The sequence below is a fragment of the Manduca sexta genome, chromosome 7 (assembly GCF_014839805.1).
Source record: "Manduca sexta isolate Smith_Timp_Sample1 chromosome 7, JHU_Msex_v1.0, whole genome shotgun sequence".
Lineage (NCBI taxonomy): Eukaryota > Metazoa > Arthropoda > Insecta > Lepidoptera > Sphingidae > Manduca > Manduca sexta.
The window spans coordinates 1,701,450-1,723,867 of record NC_051121.1 but is presented as its reverse complement, the minus strand read 5'-3'; the positions used below and the strand labels follow the sequence as shown (position 1 = coordinate 1,723,867).

General features: G+C 35.7%; 2 protein-coding genes across 10 annotated transcripts in view; both read left to right on the top strand.

Annotated features, from left to right (window-relative positions):
- Positions 1-14,246, top strand: part of LOC115455567 — a 158,558-nt gene extending 144,312 nt beyond the window's left edge. For 5 of the 8 annotated variants that reach the window (XM_030184192.2, XM_030184193.2, XM_030184194.2 and 2 more), the window contains 5 exons: positions 9,237-9,381; positions 9,799-9,914; positions 10,299-10,398; positions 10,553-13,822; positions 13,989-14,246. In XM_030184192.2, coding sequence (XP_030040052.1) covers positions 9,237-9,381; positions 9,799-9,914; positions 10,299-10,398; positions 10,553-13,803 — 3,612 coding nt within the window. In that variant the 3' untranslated portion in view covers positions 13,804-13,822; positions 13,989-14,246. Of the gene's footprint in view, positions 1-7,391; positions 7,616-9,236; positions 9,382-9,798; positions 9,915-10,298; positions 10,399-10,552; positions 13,823-13,988 lie in introns of those variants that run through there. The other 3 variants (XM_030184199.2, XM_030184200.2, XM_030184201.2) reach the window with 2 other exon arrangements.
- Positions 14,247-17,084: 2,838 nt separating this feature from the next.
- The window catches only part of LOC115455551 (protein Fe65 homolog), an 81,140-nt gene continuing 75,806 nt past the window's right edge, over positions 17,085-22,418 (top strand). For both annotated transcript variants that reach the window (XM_037447700.1, XM_030184175.2), the window contains exon 1: positions 17,085-17,308. The gene's annotated coding sequence lies outside the window, so the exon portion shown is untranslated. The remainder of the gene's footprint in view (positions 17,309-22,418) is intronic.

Here is a 22,418-nt window from a genome sequence, read left to right as displayed (position 1 = left end):
GTACACTGCTGGCGCGTGAAACTGTAACGCGAGTTGTAATAAATATTATTATGATAAGAAGTGGGCCTTCATGTTGACTAGTATAGAATATTCTCAGTGAATATTGACTAAATAGTCGAAGTATAAAATATTACATTTTCTAGTGGAATAAGTATAATACTAAATTTTAAATTCACGTACATAGTCCATCGTCAATTAAAGTTATCTAATCCTTAAATAAGTGTATATTACGTCCTTTAATAATCCTATCATAATCTAATTGTGAAAGCAATAAAAGTAAGAACATAGTACAATTTAGACCCCTAACCCAATATAATCTACAGAAATTTAGTGCTAGGCTTAATTTGGTGTTGCCTATGCTGACTTGCGGTTCAGACAACCCAAATAATATGTTTAAAACATTATTAAATGGTATTACAAACATATTTAATAAAACATGTAGTGTAAAATCAGTGCCACTAAAAAATAAAATATCATTCAGTGCTTGGGCAACAAACGGTATTAGACGTAGTAGAGATGTTCTCTATGAATTATATGACAGAAGGTACTTTACACCCAATGTCGAATTTAATAATTATGTGAGAACATACTCTCAAATTTTTAAACGTGTATGTAGGTATGCTAAAGCTGCCTATATCAGTAGTCATATTAAAAACTCAGATAATAGAATTAAAACTACTTGGAAAATTATTAATACTGAAACTGGCAAAAATAAAACTAATGACAAGATTTTATTGAACATTAATGACGAGCTAGTTTCAGATAAATATAGAATAGCTAATTACTTTGAACATTTTTTACTAACATACCTTTTGAAACGACAAAATGTCTGCCATCCTCACCAGGGGCAGCTGAGTCGTTCTTAAAACAAAATGTTGATCTGTCGATTCCAAATTTCGAATTTGAGTTTGTCACGCACTCTGATATAATAAAAGTATTTAAGAGCTTAAACATAAAAGCACTGAAGACCTATGGGGTTTATCTGTTAAAGCGTTGCAGTCAGTAATAGACAACATTGCCCCAATTCTTGCGGAAATCTTTAACTGCTGCGTCAGAGACGGCATATTTCCTGATCTTATGAAGGTTAGTAAAGTAGTACCAATTTTTAAAGCAGGTTGTTCTAACACCCCTCTAATTTCAGACCTATTTCTATTTTACCAGCCTTAAGTAAGGTATTTGAAAAACTAATGCTTAACCAAATGCTGGTGTTTTTAATAAAAATGGGATCTTACATAATAGACAATTCGGCTTTACAAAAGGCAGATCCACGCAAGATGCTGGACGTGCTTTAGTCAAAGCTGTGTTAGATGCTTGGGAGGGATCCCAGGATGCACTGGGGGTCTTTTGTGATCTTTCCAAGGCATTCGATTGCGTCGATCACAAAACCCTCATTTTAAAGCTTCATTATTATGGTATTAGAGGAATTGGACTTAAACTAATATCTTCATATTTATCAGGTCGAAATCAAAAGTATTTATCGACAACGTCTCCTCTGCCGGGTCCGCAGTTAGAATTGGGGTTCCCCAGGGTTCCATATTGGGTCCATTCCTATTCTTAGTTTACATAAATGACCTGCCTTACATGGTTGATAATATGGCAGATGTAGTATTGTTCGCTGACGACACTTCGATTATTTTTAAGTTAAATAGAAGGGATGAGAATCTCGGTGAGCCACATAAAGTACTTAGTTTGATTTCTGACTGGTTCTCTTCTAATAATTTACTTTTAAATGCCGCAAAAACGAAATGTGTCAGATTTTCGTTACTGAATAAAAAAAAACTAAATATTGATTTAGATGGGGATAAATTAGAATTAGTTCCCTCAACGGTCTTCCTCGGGGTTTCAATCGATAGTAAATTGCAATGGGGCCCCCATATTCAAAAATTTCTAGTAAACTGAGCTCTGCCGTGTTTGCTATTAGGAAGATTAGACAATTAACTGACGTGGCTACGGCAAGGCTAGTGTATTTTGCATACTTCCACAGCATTATGTCCTATTGTATTCTTCTGTGGGGCTCTGCTGCAGATCTGCAGACCATTTTTATCTTGCAGAAACGAGCGATTAGAGCTATTTACAACCTTCGTTCTCATGATTCCCTTAGGCAAATGTTTAAGGAGGTGAATATACTGACTTTGCCGGCCGAATATATTTTTCAGAATATAATGTACGTACGTAAAACCTTAGTACTTTTATTAAAAACAGTGACTTGCATAGTCTAAATACCAGAAATAAAAATAAATTGGTTGTCCCTAATCATAGGCTCTGTAAAACCAATAAATCTTTCTTAGTTAATAGCATTAAGTTCTATAATAAACTTCCCTTCGAAGTTACCAATTTGACCGAACAAAAATTCAAGTGTTATGTTAAGCGTGAATTAATGTGTAAAGGATACTATACTGTATCTGATTACCTTAATGATAAGACGGTTTGGAAAGTTTGTCCTGCACACAATGACCCACCATGTTAGCACACATTAGTAATTAATTAACTGCCTAAAATGTCTTTGTTACACGTCTCACATGCTTTTTTTTTTATAATAATGACATTTCTATAGTTCTAATTTGACATAATCATATCATATCTTAATGAAATGTAATTTTTGAAAGACGACCACCCGATCATGTTGTGTTTGCCTGTTCAATATCACTATTTTTTTTCTTTTCTCATGATTGAAAACTATGATTGTAAATGTAGGCGAATGCACGCTGTACGCCGTTATTTAAGTATGAATCTATGTTCTCTTTTATTTGCTATCGCTAATTTTATTTTATGCCGCTCCAGGTTTAGTCGATTGGATTTCATCTTATCCCATGTTAACGGTGATGTGCGTGCATTAGCTTATATAACTATTGTGACTATGTACAAGAAAGACTTGGAAAAAATACAAAAGAAGTACTGAACAATTGATGACAAAAAGCCCGGAGTTTCTTTCTGCCTTTCTTCTTCGGGTAGTCATCACTTAGGTAGCTAGTGAAAGGCTGGTAGGTTAGCTAGGCTAGGGCTCATGTCCTCACCGGTGAGGATCGCGACGCGTTACCCTTCTATTTCCCCTACTTGCCAGCCCGAGCTGGTTACTTCGTACTTTTGTACCTAGTCTTTTGTATAAACTTTATCCCTAATTTAAAATCTCCATAGTTATATAAGTGATTTTAATAGTTGTTTAGAAATAATAATTATTCTTATTCTTTGTTTTGACGTATCATAAGTGCAACTTTGTTCGCCTACGTGATAAATAAAGTATTTTATTTTTATTTATTTAAGAATGACAAATGATAAATTATGTTATAAAGTATAAACCAAATAATTAATATTTCCTTTTCTTTTCAATTAATGTTATTGCAAAAAAAAAATTAGGTTTTAAAGCGGTTCATTGAATTATTTTTACGCCCTTGACTAGTTTTATTTCGATGTCTAACACTCTCGTAAATGTAAGAAATCAAGATTTTAATTATAAATAAAAATTTACTTTTCATTGTTCCCTTTCATACATACAGTGCGAAGATATGAACTTATTATTCCTCTACCTAAAGATCAATCCCAGTGCCTTACTTACCCCACGAACCTTTGTATAATAAATTAATAAGACGATAATATTCAAGGTTGCATATACATTATACATGCTATCATTAAAACCTATTAATTTCTTCCTCTATAAATGATTACTAGGCCATTTATTACTGATAAAATGTACGTAATCAATAACTATGATATTATAGTCATTATTTTATTGCTTCCGTTTCGTTGTACACAATAGGAAAATAATTTTATAAATCATATGAAAAAAAAATAGGCTATACTAATATACACATATTTAATTGCTTGGATTATGACTGCCTCGGTGGCGTAGTTGTATGACCGCAGTGCTGAGATCTCGGGTTCGACTCCTGGGTCTGGCATAATGTTATTAAGTTTTCCTACTCAATATAAGCTTGGAGTCTGCAATTTGTGCCCGATATGGCAATAGGCCCCTATCACATCATGGGCCGGAATACACTCGGCGGAAAGTGGTTGCACCAGCTGCGCGTCTGCCTACACAATCGAGGTTCTAAGGTCTGAGTGTGTACAACACCTAACAGCTGTGTCTCAAACTTAATTGGTTAATACCAAACAGTATTAACCAATTAAAAGTTTTGCTTCTGTTTGTGAGTAGTTTACCATCAATACTGGGTAAGGTAGATAGATAGCTATATAGTACATAGATAGGAAAATATAAAAAAATGCATTCAACTGTCCGCGTCGCACGTTTCACTGATAAGGGATTCTTAAGTTATTAATGCAAGTCCGATATCAGTTTTCCTGTTATCTACACAATAATAATTACTTTTTAAAACAATGCGGAACAAACAATTTCACATAGGTGTTAAGAAGCCATTGTATAGATATGCACTGTTTATGTTGCTTTGTATTTGTCTTGTCAATCAACTGTCAATTTCTTTGGTGTTTGCGTGTTGAACACCCATTTGTTCATACTGTTATACGCAGAGTAACAGTAATTGTTGCTAATAAGTAAATATTAAACAGCCAATATACCCCTGTATTATGGTCAAGAATTTAAAAGAAATGTTATAATAAATTTTAAAGGCAACGTCATAATACCTATTTGTTAATGTTTTTAATGATAAGCTGGCGCGGCATAATACTGACGACCGTTGATGGACATGATGTTTCCATAGAGGAAATAGAAAGACCTGTTTTTTACCTTAGTATATTGTATACCATAAAAAAAAAACATTACTACGATGCGATTCGTTAATATAATTTTGTCATATATTTTCATTCCGTTGCCGCGGTTTTTTTTACAAAGTCACGTGTCTAAGAAACAGCACTAATATAAAAGGAAAAGTCTCGAATGTAACGATTGTGCCGTCAGTTGTCACGATAATCGCAAAATGGCGCGAGAGTGTTATCGTGGATATAAAACTTACCGATATTGATTATAAGTAACGTTTATAGCATTTCTTTTGCCTACAGCTCCGATACTATGATTTTTTTTTCGGGATAAATATTGTTATAAAAAGTTGCCTATAGCATTCAGGACTAATCTAGCTTCCTATTAGTGGAAACAAAATCATAATCACTTTAGTAATATCTGATATTAGCGCACTCAAAAACAAAACAAATTGACTTTTCAGCTATTAGTATAGATTAAAATACACGTAGCCAACACAATTTGAGAGCAATTACAAAATTTTACAACGGTTAAAATCGAATTTAGTAAACCAGATGCTTTATTTTTTAAATCGCGCACATTGTTAGCCGTAGGTCTGCATTAAACAGGTAACAAAAATTGTAAAATTATTCTAGTGCGACAGCGCCCTCTACATTTGATCTTGGCCTGATGTGTACTTGCTTCAAACGTCACACATTCAAATATAAATTCTACGAAATTTCCATAAACATGTTAGTAACGTGTAATATTATTAATCATTTTAATATGTACCGCTATTTTTATATTCTGAGCTAGTTCTGACTAATTAAATGACGTGATATTATCTGACATGATTGATCGAATTATGTCATAATTCTTGCTATGTGGGTAAAGTTGAAAACAAATTTGTCGCTTGCGTGATATGCATATAAGATATGATTTGTTGTGACTTTGTTTGTAGGGTAATCTATAGTTATTTACCGATTGTTTTTTCAGTGATATAAAATCCTTTGTACACCTATTTTAGTCTATGCACCGCTTAAAGGTTGACTGGTAGAAAATGTCTTCAGCGTACGTCCGCTTTTATACTTTTTTATACAAAGTGTAATAAATAAAGTAAATAAAAATAAAATTAAATTGCCCTTAACTAAATAAGCGACACCGGGTTCGATTATAATTTAAAAAATATTGTGTTCGCTCGTTTCGTATGTATTTCTAAAGCAGATCCACACAATACTCAATAATCGGTCGGAAACATTGTTATAATCAACACTTTCATTTATAAATAGTTTTCTTTTATAGAAATCAATCGATCAGCTACCATCGCGAATCAATGTAACATTAGTGAAATGCGTGGACATATCAGATATGTCGAGCGATAAGATATATATTGACAGTGACATTAAAGCGAGCGACGTCGCGGCATTAACTTGTACTTTCACAGTTTATTAGTATCTTTTAATGATAGTTTTGTAAATAGAACGGTGACTATAAAAATGAATGGAAATATAAAAAAAGTTAATCAATTTATCTTTATTGTGTTCCGTGTGACGTGTGCGAACAAAGGCATTATTAAAAGTTTGTTTATTTTTGTTTTGTATCGGACCCCGCAGTCAATACCAGGCGAAGCTTGCGAATGGGATACTAGAATCCCTCGGCTTAACGACTTGGCCCTGGAGGAAAGTTGGTAGGGAATATCTGGGAAAAGATGTGTGGGATAGGAAGGAATCCTCTTAGGATGAACCATGGGAGAAGGCTAGGCATTGTTCACGAGTCCTTATAGACCTCAATGGGAATTGGCAATCATGAGGTATACACACTTAACTGTGTGTGTGCCCAGGGCTGCGGCAGATGTTCCCCCGCGCTCGTCGATCTTCATCGGTGTGGAGACCGTGTTTGTTAATATAAAGGGCACACAAAATTGCTCGCCGTAAAAACTCTACCGCTTAGAAGAGAATATTAGTAACTATCAACATTAAAAACACGAATAATAAACTTAAAATAAATAGAAATTTTAAAAACAATTGTTGTAGTTTACTTTCAATTATTTCCAATTTTGAAAGTAGTAAGAACTTAATTCTTCCGTTTATTAACTAAAGTGTGGTTTATGTTCATGGGAACTTTGATTTCTTCCGGCTCTCTCCTTTAAAAACCATATCGCCACAAAACCAATATCAGGAAGATATCAAGAGTTTTCGCAATTTCCGCAACTGTGTTCATTCAAGAACAATTATAAACACATTTCCTGGTGATAATGGCGTGGTTTCTCCTCACAATCCCAGGTCGTAGGGCCATTAGATTGGCCTGTGAACTGTAATTGTACGAGGGTACTTTGAGATTGATTGAAAATTATTTGTACTCATTGTTTTCTAAGTAGATTATTTTGTTGTTAGTTTTCAATCCGAATCACATAATTCCCTTTATTAGTAATACAAACACTAAATCCTCGTTTTCTTAATTCGGGTAGAAAACGCTACAATTAATTACAATGATAAATTAACTAGAAATAAATAAAAAAAGTTTTACTATCAAATTGCTTCATTACATCAAGTGTGTTGAAATAATATCTTTAATGCATTTTCCTATAAAGACCTTACGAGTAAACATTTGTTCTGTTTTAGAATTTCGAAAATTAATATTAAGCCGAAAGTAAAACTAGCGATTCAATAAAATACTGATTTAAGTATTGCGTATTAGTAAGGGAGTTATCTCTGTAGGTGACATTAAGCCATAGTATCTTGATAGTTTCTTTGTATTGCCAGGATTCAAAGTGTAAATATTATCATAGATAATAGTGTTAACAATAATGATAGTGTAAGTGATAAAACTGCTGCAGCATAAGTGATGCAAAATGGATTCGATGTAGACAATTGAGTGATCAATATGATGCTGTACATGACTAACGCGAGTGAGGAGGTGGCAGTGAAGAGGCCTCCCCGTAGGAGGCACATTAGCGCCAATATCAAGGTGTGTCCGGCTCGAAGGACCAAACTTTCTTTTTTTAGTTTTTTGTAGTGGCTATGAGTTTAATCAAGGTATCAAGAATTTTTATCTGAATAAATTTGATAGCACTTACTTTAAGTTTATCCGGCTCGAAGGACCAATTAGAGTTTTACTTTTTCGATACGATCGTGGCTTTAATCGTACTAAGGCAATTTATTACTCAAATTATGTATCGTAATACACTGCAAAGAAACACGTTGTAAAGTAACAACATTAATTAGGAATGAAATAGAAAAAACAATACACAAGGAAATAAACTATAAATCCACGAACGTTTGTTTCCGAAGCATGTCACATATTTTGATCATGGACGAAAACACGCGACAACGAACTAAATACAAGAGTTGAAACTATTTTCATGGGAACGGTGACCATTGGTTCGAAACTAGACATTGGGTCTGTAAGTTCTGCGAACGACTCAATGGTTTTCCTGTTTGGTATTGAATTTAGATTTACGCGTAAAATATTTTGTTGTTTTAATTGCTAATTGAAATAGTTTATGTTAGTTTAAAGTCCAAAAAATATTATAAATCCACAAAATCATCTATCAAAAGTTTTAAATTTGCTGCAAGGGGTAATTAAATAACTGGAAAATGCACGCCACAAATTAATATAGAGCATTACAATGACTTTAAAAGTAAAGAACAGCGAAGAAGATCGCGTCTCCACATTCTATTCCATACATGTGTGGTTTTTTTTCGAAATGCTCGGTAAAGTGAACCCACTGCACCTGATGGTAAGTGGTGGCTTCCAATAGAATGTCGACTGACGAGAGATGATTATCCCTCGGCAGTCGACACAATTATGCCGGACTGTTTGAAACGGATATACCGGCTGATCCCGGAACACATCACATTTGGGATACAAAAATTATAATACTAGTATTATATGTACATTATTACCCAATCTAACATCACAGAAGAAACTCATTCAAAATATCTGTTCTTACTTATGCCCAAAATGAAACCACATCGAATTGACAAAACAGGACAGTCTCATTAAAAACGTAACGTGTTGCCACCGCGCACGTAATGAGCCACTAACATCCGGCCGGTGATTTATTCCACCGATCATAATCTGTTAGAGAAATTATGCATTCGTTCGGAAAACATGGATTTTGCCTTTACATAAGCGCGTAAAAACGGGTAATGACGAGTCATTACTTTTGTTTTCGTTATTTTGCGGTCAGTTCTCATGCCGTCGAGGTCTGTTATTTTAAGATGCTGTGTATTAGCGCGGGTTCTTGCTATTTACTGCTGTTGCCTCATTTAGTAAAGTACGTAAAAATTTAGAAGCTATTGCGAATATGTTTGCTTGGAACAAAGGCCCTAAACAAGTTAAATACGGAGTCAAAAGTTACTTATATTCTTTAGGGATATATACAATTATATTGTTTTAAACTTGTCTCATTTGCAATTGCTGACATTCTACTAATCTTGTAATCTCCAACTGAGCTTGAATAACTAATTTATTTTTAACAGTGTTATGTCAAACTTTTTAATAGTAGACATCAGAGTCCAGCAGTGGGACAATACATTAGATATGGCAAATATTACATCGTCTAATGTGATCCATTTGTCCATAGCGGCAACTGGCGGGTATATCGCAGTCGTCATGCAGCGACGGCTCGCTGCTCAGCGTGGGCTCCTCGGAGATGGACGAGGACAGCAGCAGCGGCCACCACCACTCGCACGAACACTCCGCCAGGAGCGACCAGTTCGACTTCTACAGTCAGTACACTGCATTTTATATTATTATACTTGAAAAGGTATACTATATACTTTAGTCCAGAGTACGTTATACTTGGCTGATATGCATGCCACTTGTAGGCGTATAACAACATTATACAACTAAAACAATCGTAATTATTGTTAATATAATTAATAATAAATATATTTAAAATAAAACAATTGAATAGTAAACAATGGAAAAATTAACAGTCAGAATAAGGAAATATCCCTTATTTTTTCAACTGCTTGGTGACCTGACGTGAACACAAAAATATACTATGTAGGTCAGTTCGCTGTGGTGTGACCAAATTACATATGTATTGTAAATTATTGTCCAAAAGTAAGTCAGTATGACGTTTAGGTTTGAGGTTATCTCTACAATGAGTAAGCTAAAGTAATCCCTATTTGTAATTGCAGACACGACGGAGCCGCCGAGCGGCGTGGCGCCACTGTCGCACTCCGCCGCCAAACACAAGATGGCGGTGCGGCCGCGACGCACGCACGGCGCGCCCAGGCGGAAGAAAAACAACCCTGTCAGTACACTACTGTATTGTACCATTTTTAGATCCTATATCAATTTATATTATGCACACGTTTTATGTGTTTTACTTAAATCAACAGCAAAATCTTAGCTAGAATTCAGCATTGCTGTGTACAATACAAAATATGTATATTATAGTATACATATTTGTTTTCAGTTTATAATCTACAAAACTAGTTAGGAGTTACTTTGCAGTTGGATTAACTTGCCGATAGATAGCCGTAAATATAATAAAATCTAAACAATTTGCCGTCCCACCAACTATCGGCGATTCACTGATGATATGACACCGTATCCCATTAATGAACACCCAATAACAAAAAATAATATAAAATGTATTTATGGTTGTGCTAACATCAATAATATCGAACTTCAGATTGCCGCATCAGCCTTGCCGATAACGCCCGAACTGAACGAAGAAATGATACGAAGCACTACTCCTGAAGTCACCCACAAAACCTCAGAAGTTGTTACTGGTGAGCATTATTCGCATCTACTATTGAGCTGTTTTTGGTTTATTAAAGTTTCTTACTGGTTTAAAGATCTTAAGTCACATTATAAATTAAATCTATAGTCCCAAAATTATTTTATGAAATATCTTTACTTATATTTCTTCATTACGCGTTTCAGAATCATTCTCTTCATCGACCACTACGAAGCATCATATGATCGTGAAGGAGCAGCATCAGCAAGTGAACAAAGAACTGCAGAGAGTCATGGAGACGCCGAGCGACGCTAAACTCAAGTCCTCGTCGTTGCCTCCAGGGCTAGCCCTCAGCCAGCTGGTCGGCCAGTCGCCAGCCAAGCTGACCGTTGTCGAAGCCAATACTCCTCGATCCTCTATCAAACGGAGCCAGTCCAGCTCCCAGGGAACAGCTCTACGGGACAGCTCCCCCAAAATCGAAATCCACACTTACCATTCAGAGGAGAGGATGCTGCAGTGCCGCAGCGATAAGAAATACGCTGAAGAATCTTGCCTAGAGAAGAAATCCAAGTCGGAGAAGAAAACCGAAAACGAAAACATACGGTCTTCGAAAAAAGAAGAGTCATTTTTCAGTAGATTACTGTTGAGGAAAAGTGGGAAGAAATCAAAGAAGGACCAAGTTGATGGAGACAATCAGGTGGAAGTGAAGAAATCGAAAACTGACAAACCATCAGCGCAATACAAGAGCGTGGATTCAGAGAGAGTGTTCGAAGGGCAAGGGTACAAGCCGGTGCCGGCTGAGCGAACCCACAAATCTGCCGGACAGAAGGCGTTCGCCAATCAGATGCACAAACGCATGGACAATAAAGGCGCGTACGTCCAGGATGCTGCGTACAAGGACATTTACAGCGCGGCCAAAGTACCCGGCGTTGAATACAATATCACTGATCTCAAATTGGCTGACGAAACCGACAAAATCTTGAACCTAGGGATGAAAAGCCGCATCAGCAGGCGGGAAGAGTTCTCCGAGATGAGCGAATGGAGCAAACGCACCTCGTCCAGAGAAATGATCGACGAGAAAAAGGAATCTTTCAATCTTCACCACGACAAATCGAAACGACCGACCTCGGTTCAGAGATTGGTCGATCCTCTCTCGTCAAAAGCATTTATTAACAACGAGGTGGCGAACAGAGCTCAAGAGGAGATGATGCCGCCCTCTTTAATGATCTCAGAAGAAGAGCCCCCGATTAGAGCGATGCGCATCAAAAACACTGCTTCAGACTTCATGTTTAATAACAGTGTGCCGAAAAATTTGCCGTACTTTAACAGTGGCATGATGTCTTCCTCACCGCCGAAGCCCAGACACCAAAGCTCAGAGAACATAAAACAACGATCGTCGGAACATGTTTCAGAATTCTCCGAAAGAAGAGTAGAATGTAAACAGGAATCTATCCGTCACGCGTCGAAAACCGAGGAATCCTATGTGACTTCAGCGCTCAGGTCTCTCGGAGACGAGTATGTTGAAACCAGGAGTAGCATTGGGAAGTCGCATAGCTTCCGTTACGCGTCCGAAACAACGTCGATAAGCTCTCAGGAGAATCAGATGCCAAGTTTACCGGCTATAGTCGGTATATCCGAGCCATTGCTTGAAAGCTGGGAAGTAAATTACAGAAGGAATGTAAGCGAAAGGCAGGATTTATCTAAGAGAATTTCCGCCAGGAATTATATACTGCAAAGCAGTGCTGAGGCAAACTATGACAGTCTACCGAGCACTGATAGCAGTTACATGGACAGTCTGAAGACAGATGTTAATGATGACAGAAAACTGTTCACCAACAGCATTCATATTACCATGGACAGCAAACGGGACAGTGATATTTCTCAGATAGAAGCTAAGATTGATGATATTATTAGCTCCCCTAAGCCTATTATTCCCCCAATACTCAAATCTAGTTCATTAGATAGCATTAAAAGTAGCCCAGAGAAACCAGTCGATGACCGACGTAAAACTATTTCTGTAGAGAGTACTTTGAGTCACAGTGATAAAACTCAAAAAGAGATGAAGCCAGAATCAGAAACATTTATATCTGTCACTCATATCAATAAAGAACAAACTCCAGTCAAAACTGTAGATACTGGAAAAGTGAACAAGGTTGATGAGAAAGCACCAAAGTCTGGAGCCAAGCTCGGTGTGCCAGAATTTCTAAATATTCAACTGAATAAAGTTGATGCAAAACCCACTACAAATATTGTACTGACTGCAAATATAACGCCAAAGAAAAACGATAGTCCGCAAATTGAAAAGGAGCAAGAAAGTTTTCCAATTCCTGAAATTAAAACACAAAACGTTCCTGTAAGGAAGGACTCTTTTGTGAACAAACAAATTGAAAACGTAGTCGATAATACTCTAGTAGACGATAAAGCTTCTCCTGTAGTAACTAGGAAGTCAGTAGTACCATCGTTCGTTCCGCAGAGTCCTTCCACACCGAAAGCCTTTTTTAAAAGAAAAGCTGGTAGTGTAGAGCTACCCGACAAATCAGAAAAGACACGAACTAACTCCTTGAGCACAGAAGGAAGCACAGAAAAAATTTATGATAATATATCCATTGATCAAAAGTCCCATTCTAGCTTCGGAAGTAAGAGTTCAATACAAAGTATGGATAGCAACGATAACAGGAACGACAAGCAGGAAGAAGGCGTCGTTTACCGCAAGAAACCCGTGATATTGTCAAAAGAATTAAGAAACGAAAAGAAAAATGATGACGAACCAGAACTAATGAAAGTTTTTGCTCGTAGATCACTCAAAATTAAGGATTCCGAAGCTGACAGCATCGCTCAAGAGATAGCGAAGACTAAAGAAGAAATGAACGACAGCGCCAAGACAAAAATACTCAAGAATGAATTTAACGCTTCAATAAAATCTCGTGATAGTGATAAAGAAAACGAGGACATAGTTAAAGAAGAAGAGAAGAGATTAGTCAACATAGCAGCACGGGTGAGTCAGTTCGGAGCGCCGCATTACCAGAGAAGTGTCAGTATAAACAGTGTTAGCACCAAACGTGACAGCGCTCCCGTCTACAGAAGCGAAGTACACAAATACAAAAAGGAGGTCTCAGACTCCACTCCAGAAAAAAGACTAAGAAACAGGACGTTCCCTGATTCATCCAATGATAGGGAGGACTTAAAAAATATAGCAAAAAGTGAAGCGATGGCATACAAAGCCGACACTTTGACCAAAAGACCTTGGCAGAGGAACGAAGAGAAATTCCGTTTGTCGATGGACAAGGAGAGGTGCGATAGTGCTGTGATAGAAAAAGACGGGAATAAGGAGAAGGAAGAAGGTGTGAAAGAAAAGGATGGTGCCGAAGGCGAGGCCGATGCATCACCGCAGTTCAAAGGGATCCTGCAGATGCGGGCCGAGTGGGAGAGGCGAGCGAAACAGGGCATGACCAAATAAACATGGTGCTAGATACAAGGTAAACATGCAGATTATCTAAAACTTTACACGATTGATTGACGAATTATTATTATTATTATACGCAGTTTTTATATTCGTCTACCAGTCGCAGCAATTCAAATTTATTTTTTTAATGGAATTGTGTTGAAATTATGAATTAATTGAATGATTATTTAACCTTTCAGGATATCGAAGATAAACTTGGTGTACACGTGGGACTTAGATATACTATATTATAGACATGTAACTAGCTTAGACTAAACATAGCAGATATATGTTATGTTGAAATTATATAAAATATTGATTTTACGTATCGTTGGTAAGACAATTGTATTTTGCGTGTTATTGCAATGGCTATAGCATATAGTTATATTTTATTAAAAGGACACTAATCCGTATTGAACATTATGATATTGTGAAATAGAAATTTTATTCCCATAGTTTTTGTCGTGTTTTATTTAAATACCCTTTTTAACCAAATGGCCTAACTGATTGTCTGATGAGAACCAGGATTGTCTAAGCAACATTACTCATACAACTTCATATTATAAATAACTGCATTAGCCTCCTTCTATGAAACAAGATGTAGTCTTGTATAACCTGACCAGAAGAATAAAAAACCTGCTTTGGAGGCACCAGTTTTGGTTTATGGTTGTCAGTAGAAGAAATTAATTCCATATTTTATCAGATGTGGTTTCTTATTTTCCTATTCAGGCTATACATATTTCAACTTATACTAAAATATGCACCACACAGTGATGATAGAGCTGATGGTGAGAAATTTGTATCGGGCAAATTGATATTGGGATTTTCTGCTCAGTATCCGCCTGGAATTGTACACGTTAAATGGCAATACGCCTGCCCTCTACGGGATCTAATATATATTATTTTTCGCGGGTAACAAACGCGTTACCTGTACCACCATTGGAGGGTGAATGGATTGGTTATGTTGGTTTCACCGGTCTTACGGCACAATTCCGACACTCGGGAGCAGTGGCGAATGATCCATATAACGTGATTCCTACCGGTTTCGCTTTATATAGAATTTACTAGCGACGCGCCCCGGCTTCGCACGGGTGCAATGCTGATACTAAATACACTACAGAAAAACTGTGAACGTTGTATATAAAAACATAGCGGCCCGCTCTAGCTTTGCACGGGTATAACATAACAAAATAACAGTATTTCTCCACTATTTAATGGATGTTATTATTATACATATAAACCTTCCTCTTGAATCACTCTATTAAAAAAACGGCATCAAAATCCGTTGCGTAGTTTTAAAGATTTAAGCATACAAAGGGACAGAGAAAGCGACTGTGTGTTTTATACTATGTAGTGATTCAGAATCCAATTGTCATTAGACCGACATGTAGATCGCCTCCACGCATATTAGTATCTATATTTAGTGTCGGGTTCCCTTTTGAAAAATTTCACCATTCGCCACTGCTCGGGAGTATAGCATCATCCGAGAAAGCATTGGATCGTATTCCTAATCCTGTGTACACCCTAGCATATCAACCTCCCTGCAGGCCAGTGCGGACACCTCAGGCGAAGATGCCATCATAACGACCCTAATGGTCCAGCCACAAGATTTAGTGGTGAAAGAGGGTGACTAAGCGGTTATGTTGGGTTCGTTGGCTTTAAGACCCGACCTTGAACCGCCCAATAGATGGTAAATGTCGGATGACCGCCGGGTCGAGTCCCTAATAAATACCATTCTACGCACGCCAATACCAACTAAAATTCCGAGGCGGTCATCTTCGGCGCATGAGGGACGGCTATAGGGACTTAGTTTTTACAGGGTCATATTTACATTGCGATACTAAATGAAACCACGTATTCGTCTACCTCTGCTAACATTGTGCCAAAAATCATCCACTATTATCAAATATTTTTAATTGATTAATTTTTTGATCATTTTCTAGTTTAGTGCTAATGTTCTAGTAGTAAAACTGGCCTTAGGGTATGTCAAATTAAATTTGCTTTTTATTGATATTGTTTGAAACTAACAATTTTTTATTTGACACCTATAGATTAAATAACTCATTGTAAATTGTTTTTAATGACAAGTATATGATTTCATTTATTAACGCAATGTTAAAATGACCCTTGTATACCGGACTTAGGCTGTATACCACAATGTATCCACACCTATATAACAGTACATGGTTTACCAACAAACATATCAATAGAATAGTAGGATAGCCATCTAAATGCCACTACTAACCCATAAACATGAGTACCGAGTTAATAATTATGGACCGCACCATCGGAATGTTAAACCTACACACGCAAGGTAATGCTCACCCATTATATTGTAATTAGTTAAATATTCATACTTCAGAATATTAAAATTGATGACGTCATATGTGTTCACTTTGAGAAAGTTGCCAATATAAATAAGTTATTTGTATTAGCAATTTTTTAAAAGAAAGGCAAATCTGATTCCTTTGAGCTCTCATTAGACACTCCCTCGAGCAAACGCTCTTGAGCTTCGTTCCATACAATTTCGGTGCATAAGTTATGGTGGGAAAATGCAAAGATTTATAAATAATTTATTTAAAAACAAATAGGTCTTAGACAATTCTGGTTTACTAAAACATTCCTTATTAAATTATCTAAATATTTAATCGTGTTGGGTGCAAATTAAAATTATGTGTACGTTAGGGAGATGCATAGATTTATTAAATTTAGTGGCAATTTTATTATGAAATGAATGATACAATTATTATAGAAAATTAAACAACCGAAATTAAAATAACATATTTTAGAAATATGACGTTTATTTTTTTTAAATGTTTTATAAATTTGGAGTAGATAGCTTCTAAAAATACGGATAGAACACCATTTTGCTGGGGGGAGCACCTTAAGTATGCTTTAAACGGGACTGCAAAGTGACCCCTGTGTCCCTGATTGTAAGTAGAGTGGAGTCCAGTATTTGGGATACCGGACGTCTCAATGTCCTTATTCCCAATTTTTACTATTTATTTAAGCTAGCACAGGATTTTATTAGAATTATAGGTGTTTAATTTTGTTAGTTCCTTTTAAAGTATATCATAAATTAATATCAGACGATCCCTTTTCATTAGGTACACATTTTTTTCCCACTTATTACTAAATTTTGGAGTTGATGTTTTTATACAGAATAAATAACAGACTAATATCGATATAATATTTCTCTAACTATACGAAAAAGAAAGTCCTTTTTCATATCGGAATTTCAAAACGCACCCAAATACAAGGGTGGACTTAGACTAGTTTTACGCATGCGCCAATAAACCCTCCTCTAACTGAACACCAACGCGTTGCGACTCCATTTTATATTCTATTATTTTACAACGAGAAAGTTATATTTGAAACAACAAATAAAACGTATTATGAACATTTGCCGTAAATAAATGAAGTGATCCGATAAACTACGTAATTAAATGTAAACGGACATATCGTGTCGGACTGTGTTACGTAATATTTTCGCCGTGTTAAAGATTGTGTAAGATCTAAGGTGAGTGAGGATTTGTATCTTTTATATATATATTTAACCATTCCATTACTAACAATGATCCCATCCAATGGATACATGACTTAAGAGGAATAGTAATTAATATGATCAAATATGCAGTTCAATTAGTTCATTTACATGCATAATTGGAATGGTTTTGTACTGTCTCATTAATAATACAATAACACAACATACTCTGTTATACATAGCTTTGTTAGAAATTAAAAGTCATAGAAAAATCGATATGTGCAAGCACACGTTCTTGTCTATGAATTTATGATAACGTCGTAATAACTTGATACTAATATATACAAGACAGTTTCTGTCATGATCTATGAATATCAGGAGTAACGATTAAGTTTTGGTCCTACAAACCAGATATGAAATGAATATAAGGATAATAAACGCGAATTACAACATCAAACACACATCCAAGTTATTGTATATTACGTATAAATATTCTATCGTTATTTTATATGCTTGTAACATTTTAAAATTCCGAACGCGCTATATTCCATTTTCAAATAATTTTGTATAAGTTGAATCATGTAGAACGTTCTATGTTTTTAAACGCCATCTATGATTGCATATTGTTAACTATTGCAACCTTGTTTCTTTACCATTTCTATGCTTCCAGGGTCATTGCAATTAAAATTGTTTTATCATAGCTTACTATCAGGTTCGATTGGAATGGTTATTTCCCGACCATCTAAAGGTTCTAGGTTTAGTGAGCTGTGACGGTATAGTCTATCTTAGACCATCTTGCACCGAAAGGATACTTCTGTCAAAAGGAATTCACTACTTTATAAATTTCTATGAAGTTTACTACCAACTCGGCTGTTTTCGTTGGCAATAACAAAAAATATCATTCAGTAACTAAAGCGCTTCCTCAGACACGTCCATGACACACGTTGTTTTGCCAACATTCAGCGAATTCCCAACGTCCTCAGTCGATTAGGTACTCATCTTATACCTAATATATAAACTTTTATGCCAGTTTTTTTTTTTACTCCATATTTTGTTGGAGACTTCTTCGAAATTGTATGTTGAAAAGTGTTATATTGATTTGTTACTATGGTAGTTATAATTTCTATACAGTAGTGTATATATACAATATTTGTATCATCATCATCAATCAGCTTGTCGTCCACTGCTGACCGTAGGCCTCTCCAAGTGAACGCCAACCATTCCGATCTAGAGCAGCCCGCATCCATCCACTATCCGACGCCTATTATATACACAATGTAATCTTATGTTTTATAACGTTTATCCCTTTTCTTTAATTATGAAGTATCACTCAAGTCATAATATGGAAATTGCTATCATACACTGAACATAACTTGGTTTAATTTTTATTCCTAAATTTGTTACCATCTTAAAAAATAGAGCAGCGTCTTTTCATACTTTTTGAACCTACCTAATTTAACATTTTTTTAAAGGTAATATGAATACCAAATAAAATACTCTAACACAATAAAGATCTTATAAAGAACTACGCCATAAGATCATAGTCCTTACAAATTATACAACAAAGTCCTCGCCGCGTCTGTCTCTCTGAACGCGATGAACTAACACTACCCAACGAATGTCGTTGAAATTTAGTATGGAGATATTTTGAGACCCTAGAAAAAGCTTAGACTCCTTTTATCCCAGTAAAATATAAAGCGGGACTTTTATCCACAAAATGACACGGGTGAAGTCGCAAGGAAAAGCTAGTAATTAATAAAAATTCAGTTATTTCATAACGCGACAATATTCTCAGCAGGTAACTGACCCAAACATTTACATCAAACAAACTCAAACAAAACGTCCAACTCTAAACACAGCCACGTAATTCTGTAAACACAGTAAAGAACCACAAGTTCGACACAACCTGAATCCGTCACGGAGAGTTATGCGCGGTTCCACCGGACCCGGGACCACAACTAGTTTGTTACCCGGGATTAATGTTTTAATGACAATAGAAAGTTAGGAACGGTTTGGTCCAATGTTTGTGTTATGTGCAAATATTTGTGTGGCTGAAGTGGAACCAAAAAAGGAGAAGTAGAATAACATTTCTAACGTAAAATGATGAGTAAGCAGAGAAACAAGAGTACTTATTAACGCTTTAATTTGTATTTCAACCTTTACACATTAAAATTTTTTGTGTTTTGGATTTTTTTTACAATACCAACAATGTCTTTTTTATCATCATTATTCGCATTAACTACTGACGGTACGCGAAAATCCATAAACATATTAATACTACTCAAACAGAGCTACAAATTATAACGTAGGTACACTGATCGATGCCACATTTGATAATGCCAAGTATTTATACTGACTACAATGTTAGAAGACAATAATGCTTGCATAAATATGTTCAGCAGTAAAAGTAAAATAGACATTATGGTGATGCCCAAACACACTTGCTTACGAGAGAACTCTTGCTTTTGCTTCGGCTCTTAAAGTTCATTTTCGGGATTAAAAATAGTTTATAGCACTAAGCGATCTTAGCCACAACGCTTTTCTAGAATAGTTAACACTAATAGAAGACAAAAAAAATTATAGGTATGACACCTAAATTCTTATTAGAGAAAAAAAGTTTCTGAATTTATCCCTCACATATAAAATATTTCATTTTTATTTTAGTTTAGGTTTTAGTAACTTAGCAGCGCGGTGGTAGGTCAATGTGTGTGACTTCGGTGTATTTGTTTAATACAATATTTTGCCCCAGATTGCGAAGGCATTCAGTACGAAACATGTTAGACTTATTGTACCTAAATACTGTATCGTGGAAAATTAAGCACAATGTTTAAATATAGTCAACACGTCCTATTCCTTTTATGGGGTCAAGCCGTCGTATTGCAATTATGGGTGTTCTTATTAAAGGACAGCTTTGAATGCAACATAGGTAAATAGGGTATTTTTTACTCTTTTACTTATATGGCTATCAAAGCTATCCTTCGATTAGAACGCCAATAATTGCCAAATTGATCGATATGCCCCCGTAGACGGAATTCTTTACCAACGTTTCTGAAATATTGTGTTTTTTACTCACTAAAACAGTGTTCCTGGGATTCCTTTCTTGTAGATATCTTCAAAAATACTACATTTACTGGTTACCTCAGAAAAATCAAATTAAAACTGAAATAAAATAAAACTGTGTGTTCCAAAATCTTCAGATCTCCACTGACCATACATTTTAAATATATCTAATTGTTTGAAATAGCGTTCCCATAGTTATCTACTTTATTTGTTTACGCAAGTGTGTAGGTAAACATAAAAACAGTATAAAAAACGTCAACCTAAATTGAAAAATAAAAGCTTCTTATAATGAAAAATGTCGCGCGAATTTTGACAGGCGGTCTATAAATTTGAATAAGAGCTAAATGATTATTGATGGGGTCATTACACAAATTGGGGCATTTACGGTGTGGCAGTTAGAGGCCTCAACGGCACTTCGTTCAAAGACTGTTTTATGAAGTTAAATTGACCGGCAAAGATGTATTTCGCGGTAATTTTTTTTATTATAAGACCTAAAAGTTTATAAAGGAGAAGAGGTAGATTAAAAATGGACTGATTTTTACTTATAGTCCCATAGAAGCTGCAATAGCCTGGTAAGCGGCAATAGCCTAGTTCGTTGTGGAACGGACTGCCGAGACGAATGTTCATGTTCAAATCCCAAGGGCACACACCTCTGACTTTTCTAAAAAGATATGTGTAAATTCTTTGTGAATTATCGCTTGCTTTAACGGTGAAGGAAAACATCGTGAGGAAACCTTCATACCTGAGAAGTACTCTATAGAAATTTCGAGGGTGTGTGAAGTCTACCAATCCGCACTAGGCCAGCGTGGTGGACTAAAGCCTTAATTCTTCTCAGTAGTAGAGGAGGCCCGTGCCCAACAGTGGGACAGTATATAATACAGGGCTGATGTTTTAGTCCCATAGTGCGAATTCTCGTGTCTTTAGAGTCGACAAAACACACTCAGCATTGATATTGCTCGTGTTGGCTATATACATGCTTACATTAAGGTATATGCATTATGCATATAGTAGGGTTTAATAATAATTAACATTTAAGTAATAAATAACAACTTATATTACTTGTTTCACTTCGATTAAATTGTAACAATAAGAAGTTTACAGTTGAAATAGAATATCAAAAGCATTTTGTTACAATTACAAAAACCGTTTCTCCTATTATGTTTCCTTACACAATTTTCATTACCCCAGAAACTTCAATATACATGTAGAACGAATAACACTTAATCCAAATTGCAGATGAGCTAAGTAATATCTATAATTTTCATGAATTGCCTTGTTTTCGGTCTAGATTTAAATGTAAGTGCTAAGTAGGCGATATCTAAGGATGTAAGACGTGCAAGTAGTTGCTTACGAAAAGACTGATGTGAATGTGACAAAGAATTAGGATTATTCTGACGGTTAAATGTGACGTTTTATCCCAAGAACGATTTTTCTATGGATAAAGTAGTGACCATGTGATGGTAGACTGGTTGAGGATTATGAGGTAATTCTAACATGAACAGAGAATTGAGCAAGACAGTTATCATAAAGCCCAGTTAAAAAAAACCGGCTCCTGAAGTTGACAACAGATATAAGTGGTTCCACATACAACATAGTGTTAAATATTTTTGTTATACACGGTCATTTGGAGATTGCAGTAATCAATGAAACTACACTCTCGTCTTTATCTCTGCTAATATTCTGCCAAATATCATCCATGAATAACGAATATATTCGCAAAAAATCCTGGTTTCACTTTTCTGATTGATGGATCATTTTATAGTTTGTTGAGTGAGAATGAGTGGAGAGTTTGTTGCAGCAGCGAAAAATTCTCTTGTATGTAGTAGAACTGGCATTGGAGCGTGTAAAAATAAAATTAATCTTTATTTTGTTCGAATCAAACAGTTTTTTATTTTAATCTACGGTTCGAGTAACTTCTTGTAAAGGGTTATTATTAAGAAGAAAAGTATGTGGTTTTATTTATTATCGCAATGTCAGTATACACCAGCTTCTTTAGTCTCTGCTTTTCCTTTAAGTTGATTGGGAATAAATGTCTTTAGCATGATGTCCGATATTTTATAAATTTCAAATAAATATGCACTGGTTA